This window comes from Nannobrachium achirus (genome assembly GCF_963921795.1).
Source record: "Nannobrachium achirus genome assembly, chromosome: 14".
NCBI lineage: Eukaryota > Metazoa > Chordata > Actinopteri > Myctophiformes > Myctophidae > Nannobrachium > Nannobrachium achirus.
The window spans coordinates 17,658,054-17,670,718 of NC_137821.1; the positions used below are offsets into that span (position 1 = coordinate 17,658,054).

Here is a 12,665-nt window from a genome sequence, read left to right on the forward strand (position 1 = left end):
GCATTCATTTGACTTTGATAGAGCCAGAAGCTGTTCCCTGTAACTAACAGTGGAACCCCCCATGAATGTTCTAACCCATTTAGATTGGGAACACATTATTACGCGTTATTTAATGCTTTAACTATTGAAAAATAGCAGATATACAAGCTCACAGCGCGGCACCGAGTGCCGCGCTGCGAGCTTGTATATCTGCTATTTTTGAAAAGTTGTGAAAATTTGTGCAAGTCTTTGAATATTTTTGACCAGATTCTATAAATGTCTTCTAAATCCTTTTAGAAAAGGTTTTTTTGAAAAACCTATGTTTCTATGTCAGCGGTGCTCAAACTCTTTCATGTGAAGGACCCCCAAATTGAGTTACAAATGTTCACTTGAAAAATACATATATTCAAAGATTTGCACTCGTTTTCACGACTTTTCAAAAATAGCAGATCTACAAGCTCGCAGCGCGGCACCGAGTGCTGCGCTGTGAGCTTGTAGATCTGCTATTTTTCAATAATATAAAATAATGAAGGCCCCCTGCCAGGGGTTAAAGTTCTCAGTCCTGGGGACTGATTTCAGTCTTGAGGATTCCATAGGGGCTATTTCTGAGATCAGATCTGCAGATCCACAAAAATAATTATAAATAAGGGGGAGGTGTAGCGATGGCTGCTGCGTGAATGACAAAGTTGTCAAAACGCCAGCCAACTTAAAAAGCAGTTATGATTTCAAGATATGAGTATTTGAATTGGCCAGACTAGCAACAGAATACAACAGAACTTCAGAAGATACTTTTATAAAATGGATGGAATCATGGATTGGCACACCCACATTCAGTGAAGGCAGTTCAGAACTTCTGGGAAACATCCCAAATATTGGTGTGCCATGTTTCTAAAATAAAAATAAATGTCAGTCTTGGGATTCTTTTTGGCTTTAACCCCTGCCCCCTGCACCTTGGGCCCTAAACTCAGTCCCACATCTCCCCCCCACCCCCTTGTGACGCCCTTGCTGCCATGACTCTGGGACATGCCACCAGCACACAAAGAATGCATTCACCCCACTGTACACGCCGAGCCAACTTTCGGTTCATTACCCGTATTTATGTCTAGTGTGTCATGCGTTTTTCTTAGAAGCGCAAAATGTAGGTGTGTTGGGTTTATGGGTTTAATATTTTCTTTACCGTTTTCACTTTGTTGACACACTATGACAGCGCGGGGTCAATAATGCGTCAGCCATGCTTTTGTTTTAAGAGCCAACAACTGAACTTGAGTAAGAATCATAAACCCGCAGGTATAGGCGTTGGGACGCTGGAGCGGGTGTCTTGTTGTTTTGAGATAAGATCAAGTTTATTGATCCACCGGAGAGGAAATTAGGGCAACAACAGAGAACTAAACATAGATAACAGATTCAATAAAAGACTCTTGAAAAGTGTAGTATAACATGACCTTACAGGTATTACATGTTCCGTCGTCTCCCCTTTTGTTTCAAAGTACATGTTGTAGGGCTTTAACCAAAAAGTCGACAAGTCGACTGAGTCGACTCCCACCAGAGAAAGTCGATTTTTTTTTGCTCCATGTGTGCGTCTGTACAGCATTCAAACAGTAGGATTGCTTATTGTCAAGGACAGAATGATCCAATATTACAGTGCTACATTACAATTGGTATAACATGGTTCTATTGTGAAAATAGCAGATCTACATGCTCACAACACCTCGCGATACGAGGCGTTGTGAGCATGTAGATCGGTTATTTTCACAATTTCTGCCTCTATATATTTTAAGTTAATAATCTGGGGACCCCCCAAAATAATCAGGGGGTTGTGTGTGTTGTGATGACGTCATCAAACGATAAAGTCGACTTCAACTCAACTTTTTACTGAGTCGAGTCGACTTGCAAAAATCACAAGTCTTTAATGCCCTAGTTTAACATGACCTTACAGGTATTACATGTTCCATTTTCTCCCTTTTGTTTCAAAGTACACGTTGGTGTTGATCTGTGCTCGCAGATCCAGTCTCCTTGACCATTTATGACCTGAAAGCGACGAGCCCCCTCGCTCGCGCTGACACACCTGACAAGCATCCCTTTGAAAGATATTGTGTTTTTGTTCTTGTTGTTTTTAATTTGCGGCCCCTGACCAGATGGCCACAGCGACGGCCGTGTTTTTTCCTCTCTGGTGGCGGCCTCCTCTTCGCCAGCTTCTGCGAGGTTGGGCTAAAAGTCAAACTGGAATTTTAACAAGGCAAAAATCGGACGCACAGGAATTGTCACTCACTCGGCCCGGGCCACTCCCCGCAGGGTAGATTTCTGAGCGGCCTGGCTTGTCCGTCAACACGTCTCTCCCTCCCCGCTCTCCTCTCCACTCTGGTTTCCAGGCTCTTGAGACGGTCTTTGAAGACCATCAAAGGGATCGCCAGAGTTCAAGGCTGACTCGCAATCTGGCCTTTCGACAAGGATACTCATTATTGGAAGAGAGGACCCCGGGAATGAGTATACAGTACATTTATAGGCTCACGAGGAACCGGTGAACTTAAGACACAGGAACGTTCAGTGTACATTCTGTTTATGTCCTATTGTGAACCCAACATAGTACTACTAGTGCATGCTTAACACATTGACCGCCATTTTAACATACCTCCGTACTCCCACCTGCCATTCGTCTCCATAGACTTCCATGTAATTGGGTGTGCACGGATCATGCACACCCATGCCTAGATAATGCACCACGTGTGTCCACATTGCTCACAGCTTTCAAACAAAAAAATCCGAATGGAAATCCGTTCAGGCATTCATGAGATAACAGCCACTATGTTTAACAAAGATGGCTGCCAAAATGGCTGCCATGCTTGAAAGATGGGGTTGCTATGGGGGTTAAACATGCAATTTCGCGATTGCTATCATGCCTACTCCATTTTTGGGGGTCAAAAATTTTTTTTGAAAAAAAAAATTTTTTGAATTTTTTTTTTTTTTTTTTTAATTCTCGGGACTATCGGGCCTGGCGGGGAAAGACATTGGAATAATCTCGGGACTATCGGGCCTGGCAGGGAATGAGTTAAAGGAGTAGTTCACCCCCAAAATGACTTTTTTTCTATTGATTACTCATGCCATGGAGACTTGAGTTCAATAATATTTTTTTGTATTCGTCGCATTCCTAAGACAAAAATATTTATTATAGTAAATTTACCCCCATTGATTCTGGATGGGGACCCAAATGCATGAGCCTTTATGGGGACCCAAATAAGGCCCTGGATGGGGACCCAAATGCATTTGGGTCAGAATCAATGGGGGTAAATTTAGGGTCAAGGGTCAAGTAAATTTACCCCCATTGATTCTCACCCAAATGCATTTGGGTCCCCATCCAGGCCCATGCATGTGGGTCCCCACCCAGAATCAATGGTGGTTAATTTACTGTAATGTATTTTTTTGTCTTAAGAATGCGACAAATACAAAAAAATATATATCATTGAACTCAAGTCTCCATGGCGTGAGTAATCAATAGAAAAAAAGTCATTTTGGGGGTGAACTACTCCTTTAAAGTGAAGGAAAAAGCTCTGAGAGACAAAAATGCATTTGCACCTCTTAGTAGCAAGAAGCAAATATGTCACTGGTTCAGGCCTCGCTTGGCCTAGCTCAGAAGTCGGAACCACTCAAGACTGGATACTTTTTGGTACCTCGTTTAGTACCACTTTCACACCACTCTACCCAGTTCCTTGTAGTGGAAAACCTGACACAAGTGGGCGGTGTGGTGTGGAGTGGTGTGGTGTTGGGCCTGTGGAAAATGCGCTTAGAAGTCAAACCTCAAAAAGAAACAACAACTGAGTAGTATTAAAAAGAAAGTTACTCGGATATAATTATACAGCATGAGACAAAAGCGGTGGTCGGTTGCCAGTTGGCGTTGAATGACAGTGACACCCCCACCCCAGCCCCCCCACAGTGGCCCCCGCTACATCCAGTGTTCTCTGGTCCGGAAGCGTTGGGCCCACATACAGCCTGGTATATGGCCATAGCAGTGGGTAGGGGCTGGTGCCAAGGGGCTGCTGCAGCCTGCCAGCGCGGGGCAGCAGTAGGCTGGCCGAGGGACCGTGCCAGTGGTGAACCTCAGACCACAACAGACACCACTACACACTCCATCCTCTCATCGGCTCCAAAACCCAACCGACCCACCAACCGCCCGGGCTGTGGGGGCTCTCTTACTAGAGACCACACACTGGGAGGAGAGGAGCGAGAGAGAGAGAGACAGACAGGGGTGTCGCACCACATTCTGGGCCCTGGGTGGGTACAGGGATTCACTGCGGGCCCCCCCCATGAATGTTCTTCGTAGGGGGGAGGAGGGGGTTTAACCCGTTTTGACTGGGAACGCATTATTACACGTTGTTTTGTGCTTTGACTATTGGAAATTAGCAGATATACAAGCTTGTTGATCTGCTATTTTTGAAAAATCTTGAAAATGTGTGCGAGTCTTTGAATATTTCAAATCCTTCTAAGATTTTTTTGAAAAACCTATGTTTCCCATCTCAAAATATTGAGTTCCAGGGACCACCCCAGAAGCAAAATTTGAGTTACCAACGTTCGCTTAAAAAAAAAAACATATAGGCCTATTCAAAGATTTGCAAACATTTTCACTACTTTTAAAAAATACACTATTTTTCAATAGCTAAAGTATCAAATAATTAAGGCCCCCTCCACCTTGGGGCCCTAGAAACTCAGACCCCCCCCCCCCCCCCCCCTTGTGACGCCCCTGGACAGAGAGAAGGAGAAAGGAGAGAGAGAGAGAGAGGGAGGGAAGGGAAGGGAAGGGAAGGGAGGAAGAGAGGTCTGGCGGGCTGCTTTTGTTCTGTAAACATTCGCCCATCCTCCCTTGAAACAATATCCCCCCAGCCTCGACCGCAGCGAGAAAATGGACACCTCTCTTCTACTGTAAATCACTATGCAGTCGTCTCCCTGCACAGAACAGTGCTTTACTGTACTTGAAGCCACAGCAAACAAGTGACGAGCAGAAGCCCCCTTTGGATGCATTATGAATAATGATGGGCCAGAGCATAACTGAGAGACTTGCCCCGAGATGCACAGTCAGGAATCATTCATGAAATGTTTCCAGGCTGTCTGTTGTGGTGGTGGTGGAGGAGGAGGAGGAGGCCATTAAGTGGACAATGTGGAGTCTTGTGATGTGTGTGTGTGTGTGTGTGTGTGTGTGTGTGTGTGTGTGTGTGTGTGTGTGTGTGTGTGTGTGTGTGTGTGTGTGTGTGTGTGTGTGTGTGTGTGTGTGTGTGTGTGTGTGTGTGCGTGCGTGCGTGCACGCGTAAATCGCTATATTTGAAATATAGTGGTTGATTTTTCTTTTTTTTTTAAGATTTGTTTTTGGGCTTTTTTATGCCTTTATTTTGATAGGACAGTAGACTGACAGGAAATGGGGAGAGAGATGGGGAATGTGGCAAAGGTCGTCCGGATCGGGAATCGAAACGGCGACCTTGACCACCAGGCCAGCGGGCGCCCCATATAGTGGTTGAATTAAGTGGTTAATTCATAATGTAATAATTCTAAGTTGGGTCCCGAGAGTCCCTTCCTAAAAATGTAGCAGAGTTTTAAGTACAGTGGGCCCGATTCATCGATCTGGTCGTAAATACAGTGTAAATAAAGTGACTAAATCTGGCTTATATTTCTGTCTTACCTTCAAAATTCCTGACAAAAAAACGTTGCTGAATCTGACCCCTACTTGGGACCGGTCCTAAATGCCGGTAAGATCAAAATGTGGGTGTCATTTGGCGTCAAGTGCTTGCTGAACTGGGTCCAATATTTCCGTGAAATATAGCGTGAGAGTCCTGAGCTTGCAAAAAGAAATAAGAAAACGTAATTAAGTCCAGTACTCAAGTAGTAAATTAACTTAAAGTTGCTGTCCACCGCTAATGGCTACCACCACTCTAACTGTACTTCTCTCACCCCTCTCTCTCTCTCTGTCTCTGTCTCTCCTCCACATAGCGCCCATCACCCAGGGAGCGGGGGTCAACTTCTCCATGGCCGAGATGCCCAGCCAGCCCTACTACCACGACCTGAACTCTAGTGTGGGCCTGCACCGTTCCCTCTCCTCACCCCCTGGCAGGTCCGTGGAGCTCAGCACATTCCTAAGCATGATAGCTGCACGATTTTCAAACAACACCTACATCAGTCTTCCCCTTAACTCTGATGGAACCAAATGAAACCAAATGAACCCTAACAGGTTCCATTTGTATCCTGTCAGAGTTACAGACTTGTATGGGTCCATTTAGACCCCCATAAAGGAACCCATAGAGTCCCATAATAACGGCATGATTTTCAGAACAACACATACATCGGTGTTTCTCAAACTTTCAGATTTCAAGGTCTTCCCCTTAACTCTGTAATGGGTTCATTTGGTTCCATTTGTACCCTGTCAGAGTTACAGACCTGTATGGGTCATTTTAGGCCCCCCACCCTAAAGGAACCCACAGAGTCCCTGGAATCCACTTTGAGAACCACTGACATACATCCATAGATACCGGTATATTTGTACTGTGCGTGAAAGTCAGATTTGTAAAACAGCAAAGTTATACTCTCTAATGATGATTTGATAAAGATGTGTCTGATTGCTATGATTAAAGAAATTGCTTTGTATTATAGCAACTATATCAAGGATTGTCGTGTGGATTGATATCACGCATAGATATTATTTATCCACGACTTTCCAACGCCCCATAGTGCATTGCGCAGACGCTGTACCGAGCTTCCGGCGCTGCAGCCGAGTGTGATTTACAAGCTCACAACGGGTTGCATCTGCGACGCGACGTGAGCTTGTATGTCTGCTGTTAAACCGGAAGTGTGGTCCAAAAAAGGTCCAAATAATCTCCAGTAAACTCCCGCCGAAACAGGTGGATATTGTAGGTCAATGTGCGGCCCGGGGGCCAAATGCGGCCCGAGGACACATTTTATACAGTCCTGGGCTTAATTCCTAAATTGTATTATAAACGGCCCGCTAACCACCATCCCACAAGAATATTCTCCCAGAGGATAATTATTTCAGGATTGTTCCCTGTTGTCTTATTCTGTCGGGGTCAAAGAAAGTTATTTGTGTTTTGTTCAGAGTAGACAGCTGACAAAAGACAAGAACATTAAATATTGATGATAATAGTTAAATACATTTGTTTTAATGCGATGCATATGTAGTATCTGCATATGTATGTGACTTTGTTATGGTCCGACCAAAAGTAGATTATGTCAGGGGATAGTTGGCCCTTGTGTTGTTTTAATCTTTTCTAATTTAATCTTTTCTAAGAAGATTTCTTTGAAAGAAGATTGGACACCCCTGTTGATAATGTGCGGCTAATATAAATGCCTCGACATCTTGCCACCTTTGCCAGTGTGAGCCATGAACTTCTGTCCTTCTCCACAGTAAAAGGCCCAAAACCATCAACATGGACGAGAACATGGAGACGAGCCCCACCGGCCCGGACTTCTACTCCTCACCCAGTTCACCAGCCAGTAGTCGTGCCAACTGGCATGACAGAGACGGAGGTGACCAGCATACATTTTACCGTTTCTTCTTTCTGAAACCTCAGTGTTTTTAGTGTTTCTCAAACTTTCAAATGTTCAAGGCCTTCCCCTTAACGGGTTCATTTGGTTCCATTTGTACACTGTCAGAGTTACAGACTTGTAAGGATCAATTTAGACCCCCCCTAAGCATGCAGCCACTCATAATAACTGCAAGAACACATACATCAGTGTTTCTCAAACTTTCAAATTTCAAGGTCTTCCCCTTAACTCTGACAGTGTACAAATATTCACACCATGGCCATTTTGCCTCTTACTCCATCATACTCAGCTCAGGGGGGTATGAACTTCAACTTGCAAGTTCATTGTCAAGGCCTGTCCACGCTCTCTCTCCGAAAAACGAACTTTTCGTCGGAAAGGTCCGGTTCAACTACAAAATGACACTCACTAGGAACTTCTGAAACATTACACCGAATTAGACAAAAAGTTCAGTTTCGGAGAGAGTATGAACTGCCCTTCATTTATTTATCTATTAACTCATTGACTGCCAAGGCCCGAGTTTCCCGAGTTATTACAGTAGTCCCAGGCTGCCACAGCCCGAGTTTCCCGAGTTGGAAGCCATTTTGAAAAAAAAAAAAAAAAAAAATCAAAACCTTTTTTTATAAAATAAAAAAAATTCTAAAAATGCCTCAAATGTATTAGGCATGATCGCAATTGCGAAATTGCATGTTTAGCCCCATAACAAACACATCTTTCAAAATGTCAAAAATGGCTGTTTTGTCTGACTTTGAAGGCTTGTATCTCATGAATGCCTGAACGGATTTCCAAGCGGATTTTTTTTGTTTGAAAGCTGTTAAAAAGTACTACATATGGTGCATGATCTAGGCATGGGCGTGCACGATCCGTGCACTAAAAATTGATCCGTGCACTAGAAATTTAGGAAGGTGGCAGTGTTTGTTTTGTCTGACTTTGAAGGATTCTATCTCATGAATGCCTGAACGGATTTCCAAGCGGATTTTTCTGTTTGAAAGCTGTTAAAAAGTACTACACATATGGTGCATATATGGTGCATGGGCGTGCACGATCCGTGCACTAAAAATTGATCCGTGCACTAGGAATTTAGGAACGTGGCATCCTGGTACTTGGCGGCCATCTTGAAAAGGGCATTCAATGAGTTAATTACAGGTTTAAAAGGAGCGGATGAAATTATTTCCCATACAAGTCTCCAAGAATAATCATAAGTAAAGTAACATATACTCAAAAGAATGAATGAAAATAAGAGTACCTCAGTCTCTGTGTGAAAGTAAGAGACATCATTTAGCAGCAGATGTCAAATATGTATGACATGTGTGGAAATTGAGTAAATTCACAGTCATATACAGTAGGCAGGAAGTGATAGTGTCAGTGTTGGCAGTGTACAGTATTCACAGTATACACAGTAATAGTGCCAGTGATGGCAGACATGGACAATGGGAGGGAAAGCCGTGGTTGTATTTTCATGCAAGGGCAACATCCTGCATCACAGTCATGCAGTAACATGCAATCATTAATTTACAATCGCTGCTGGGAAGTGGGAACCGTACACGGTGAAAAAGCAACACCTCAGCAGTGGCTGCTGACTCACTCGCGCTTTCCTGTTGTGAATCTCTCCAGCTGGAGTTGCTAATTCAAGCAGGTGACCCGTGGGTGGTAGGTCCTGCTTTGTTAACCTTTTAGGCCACTGCCACAGAGGTGATTAAGGTCAAAACGCCGGGTCTACGGTGCCTCACAAGAACATTAGCATTAACATAACGCATAATGCTTCTTTCAAAGCTACTAATGCTAAGCCTCCGTTTCAACACCGGCTCGAATGCACCGAGTGAACCCTCGGTGCTGTAATGACTCGGGCTTATCTCTGCTATCCTACTGCACAAAGCAATGCAGATGAACGAGCATCGCACCTGGTTCCTCCTTACCGCCATGAACTCCTTCACCTCCACCTAAATGCACACCAGGACATGGATTGCCTCTGGCACCCCCGCTGTCATAAAAACCTTAAACCCCCATTCAAAATACAGTTTGAATCGGAATAAGCTGTACTACTAGCTCCCTCAGCGTTTCCCCATGCAAATGAGGGGATGTTCCCCCCCTGAAAAGCCAGATATCTGTCATTGATCACTATAAAAGTGAGACATGGTGTACTGTTCTGTACATTGCATATTGATACCACCAAATGAAAACAAATGACCATACTTTTTTTTAAAGGTCACAGTGGTAACTTGGTTGTCAATTTGCAGATTGACCAAATGGTTATGCTTTCACTGCTTTTCATTTGTTAGAATTATTGGAGAGTGACTTCAATGTACTGTAAAGTTTCCCCCAAAATCTTATCTGTATATAGAAAGTAAATATACTTGACTGAACTGAACGCAATGAACACAAACACTGTTTATGTGTTCACTGAATCAGTCCACTGTTAAACATGCTACGGCTACGACCCGGAGGTTTAACGTGTCACAGTATCTCTTATCGTGAAATCAATCTTTATATCGTGGCTCGACATGTGAGAAAATCCCCGCTTGGTTGCGAGGGGTGCTCGTCTTTTGATCGTTGCACCCAGTCCTTCCTGTTCGCACGTAGATGTAAAGCACACGACCGGTTATAAGGTCATTTAAAATTAAAGCTCAAAGCTAAATTAATACGGCAGCTGTGCAAAGGTGTGAAAGGTGAAACTGTGCCGCCTTGCACTGTACGTGAGTGTGCATGTCGGGGAAGACATGTTTGCGTGTGTGTTTTTTTTTTTCGTTTTGCTGCTCGGCGGCAGAGAGATGATTAGGGCCGTGCATGATATGTGTTAAAAACTGTGTATCTGTGTCATGAGAGAGAACAAGCCCGGTTTATTTGCAGCCTGCATGCATGCGAGCGAGTGTGCTTGTCAGAAAGAAACAAGCACGTTTAGTGCATGCCTCTTTTTTGTGTGTGTGTGTGTGTGTGTGTGTGTGTGTGTGTGTGTGTGTGTGTGTGTGTGTGTGTGTGTGTGTGTGTGTGTGTGTGTGTGTGTGTGTGTGTGTGTGTGTGTGTGTGTGTGTGTGTGTGTGTGTGTGTGTGTGTGTGTGTGTTAATGGGAGAGGCAGGTGTGACGGCTTGTGTTTGAACTTGACTCAGAGGCAAGGAGGTCTCAGCGGAGCAGTCTGTCTCAACAGGTGGCCGGCCCAGACAGACACAGCAAGAAAAGAGACAGAAAGACAAGCTAAAGGGAACATTTGTTTGTGTGCATGCGCGTGGGATTTTTTTTTCATGTGCGTACTTGACTCTCTGAGGTCTCTGAGTGTAGCCGTGTTACGCCTGCATACTGTACACTTAACTGTCCCGGAGGGTGTGTGCACGCACGCATGCACGCACGCGCACGAGAGAGACAGAACAAGGGAGGGAGATCCTCGCGGGACGTCATGCACGTCTCATTACCTTGTCTCCCGGTGCAGAGCTGAGGCCCTGACGCCCTTTTAATTAAGGCCTCCCCTGTCCCATGTTTCCGGGTCATTCTCCCTCTCCCCTGGCTCCCTATACGCAGTGTGCGCAGCGCGGCCCCACTCCCACAGCCCCTGGCCCACTCCCACAGCCCCTGGCCTCAGCCTAGCAGAGGTTGTTGGAAGCATTTTAAGCCTGCACTGTGACAGGACGCCGGAACGGTCCGGGTACAAAATGTTCCACCTTTCCTCTCTCGACATGCAGGGCCTGCCGTGATTTTAAGCTTTAGTGCACCTCCTGGTGTCTTAAGGCCTGCCAGGCTTATATTCTCTTCTTCTGCACCTTTTATTTATTATTTTTTAAAGGAAAGCAAGCAGTCCAGACTTCCCCCTTTTTAGTGGCTTTTCTTCGCCGTCACAATAGGAAGGCTAAAAGGCTAATTTATGCTTCGTCAGGCGACCGTGTCCGGCCTAACACAGAGATGACGCGTTTTCATTTCCACTGAAGAAAGTGTTGTCGCCGCGAAAGTATAAATTAGCCTTGAGAAGAGGGGCGCAGCGGGGGAGACAAAGGAAAGAAGGCCCTGGCTGGGGTTTTGACCCCGGGGTCAGAGGGGCTACGCGTGCCCTTTAGAGGCGGGGGGCCCCCCCCCCAATCGCCACACCATCTCTGGGCCCCGGAGCCTTACACAAGTTACACACAGGGGTGTCGTCCCAGAATTCTGGGCCCTGGGTACAAGGATTCACTGCGGGCCCCCCGTGAATGTTCTTCATAGGGGAGGCTGGGAACGGGGACTATGAACGCATTATTATGCATTATTTTGTGCTTTAGCTATTGAAAAATAGCAGATATACAAGCTCACAGCGCGGCACTCTTTGAATATTGTTGACCCGATTCTATACATTTCTATGTTTCTAGTCAGTGGTGCTCAAACCTTTTCATGTGAAGGACCCCCAAAATGACATGTATTTGGCCACGGACGGACCCCCATCTCAAAATATTTTGTTCCAGGGACCGCCCCAGAAGCAAAATCGGTGCCGCCCTGTGAGCTTGTAGATCTGCTATTTTTCAATAGCTAAAGTATATATAAAATAATTAGGGCCCCTCCGCCTTGGGCCCTATACCTAGTAACTCAGTCCCACTCCCCCCCCCCCCCCCCCCCCCCTTTGTGACACCCCTGCTTACTCATACATAGTGAGGGGCTGAGGAGAAAGGCAGAACTCTTGAAGCCAGGCCATTATTCTGTTAGGAGAGAATAAAAGTGAAGTGGGGTGATATCAAACCCATATGAGCACCGTCTCCAAGTGCCAAGCGGTCATTTCGTTGCACATGGCTGTCGTTTGGCGAGACCTCAGCGTGCGCTCGAAGGAATCCTTTGCCGTCATGTGTTGGGTTTTCTTTCTTTTTTCCCCCCCTAGGAAAGTACATTTTATAGACTGTAATTTGCGTGCAGCATTTTGTTTTTGTGTGCGTACATACATATATGTGTGTGTGTGTGTGTGTGTGTGTGTGTGTGTGTGTAGATTTACATGTATGCCCCTCCTTAAACCACACGAGCCCTAGCGTCCCTATTCTGGGCATTTCATAATAGGCGAACATTCAGCTAAAATGGATGAACCTTTGGTGAACATTGTGCGAAAATGGGAGATCTACAGTCTCAATCCATTGCGTTTGCAACACGTTGTGACCTTATAGATTGGCTATTTTCGTAATTTCGTAAAGGAAGTATTTAGGTTTTAAGTGGT

The 12,665-nt window shown here is 45.1% G+C and overlaps 1 protein-coding gene across 1 annotated transcript in view; it reads left to right on the plus strand.

Annotated features, from left to right (window-relative positions):
* Positions 1 to 12,665, plus strand: part of LOC308297695 (nuclear factor 1 B-type-like) — a 139,907-nt gene that overhangs the window by 88,864 nt on the left and 38,378 nt on the right. Inside the window, 2 exon segments of the mRNA XM_080741241.1 lie at positions 5,950 to 6,070; positions 7,376 to 7,497. Coding sequence (XP_080597367.1) covers positions 5,950 to 6,070; positions 7,376 to 7,497 — 243 coding nt within the window.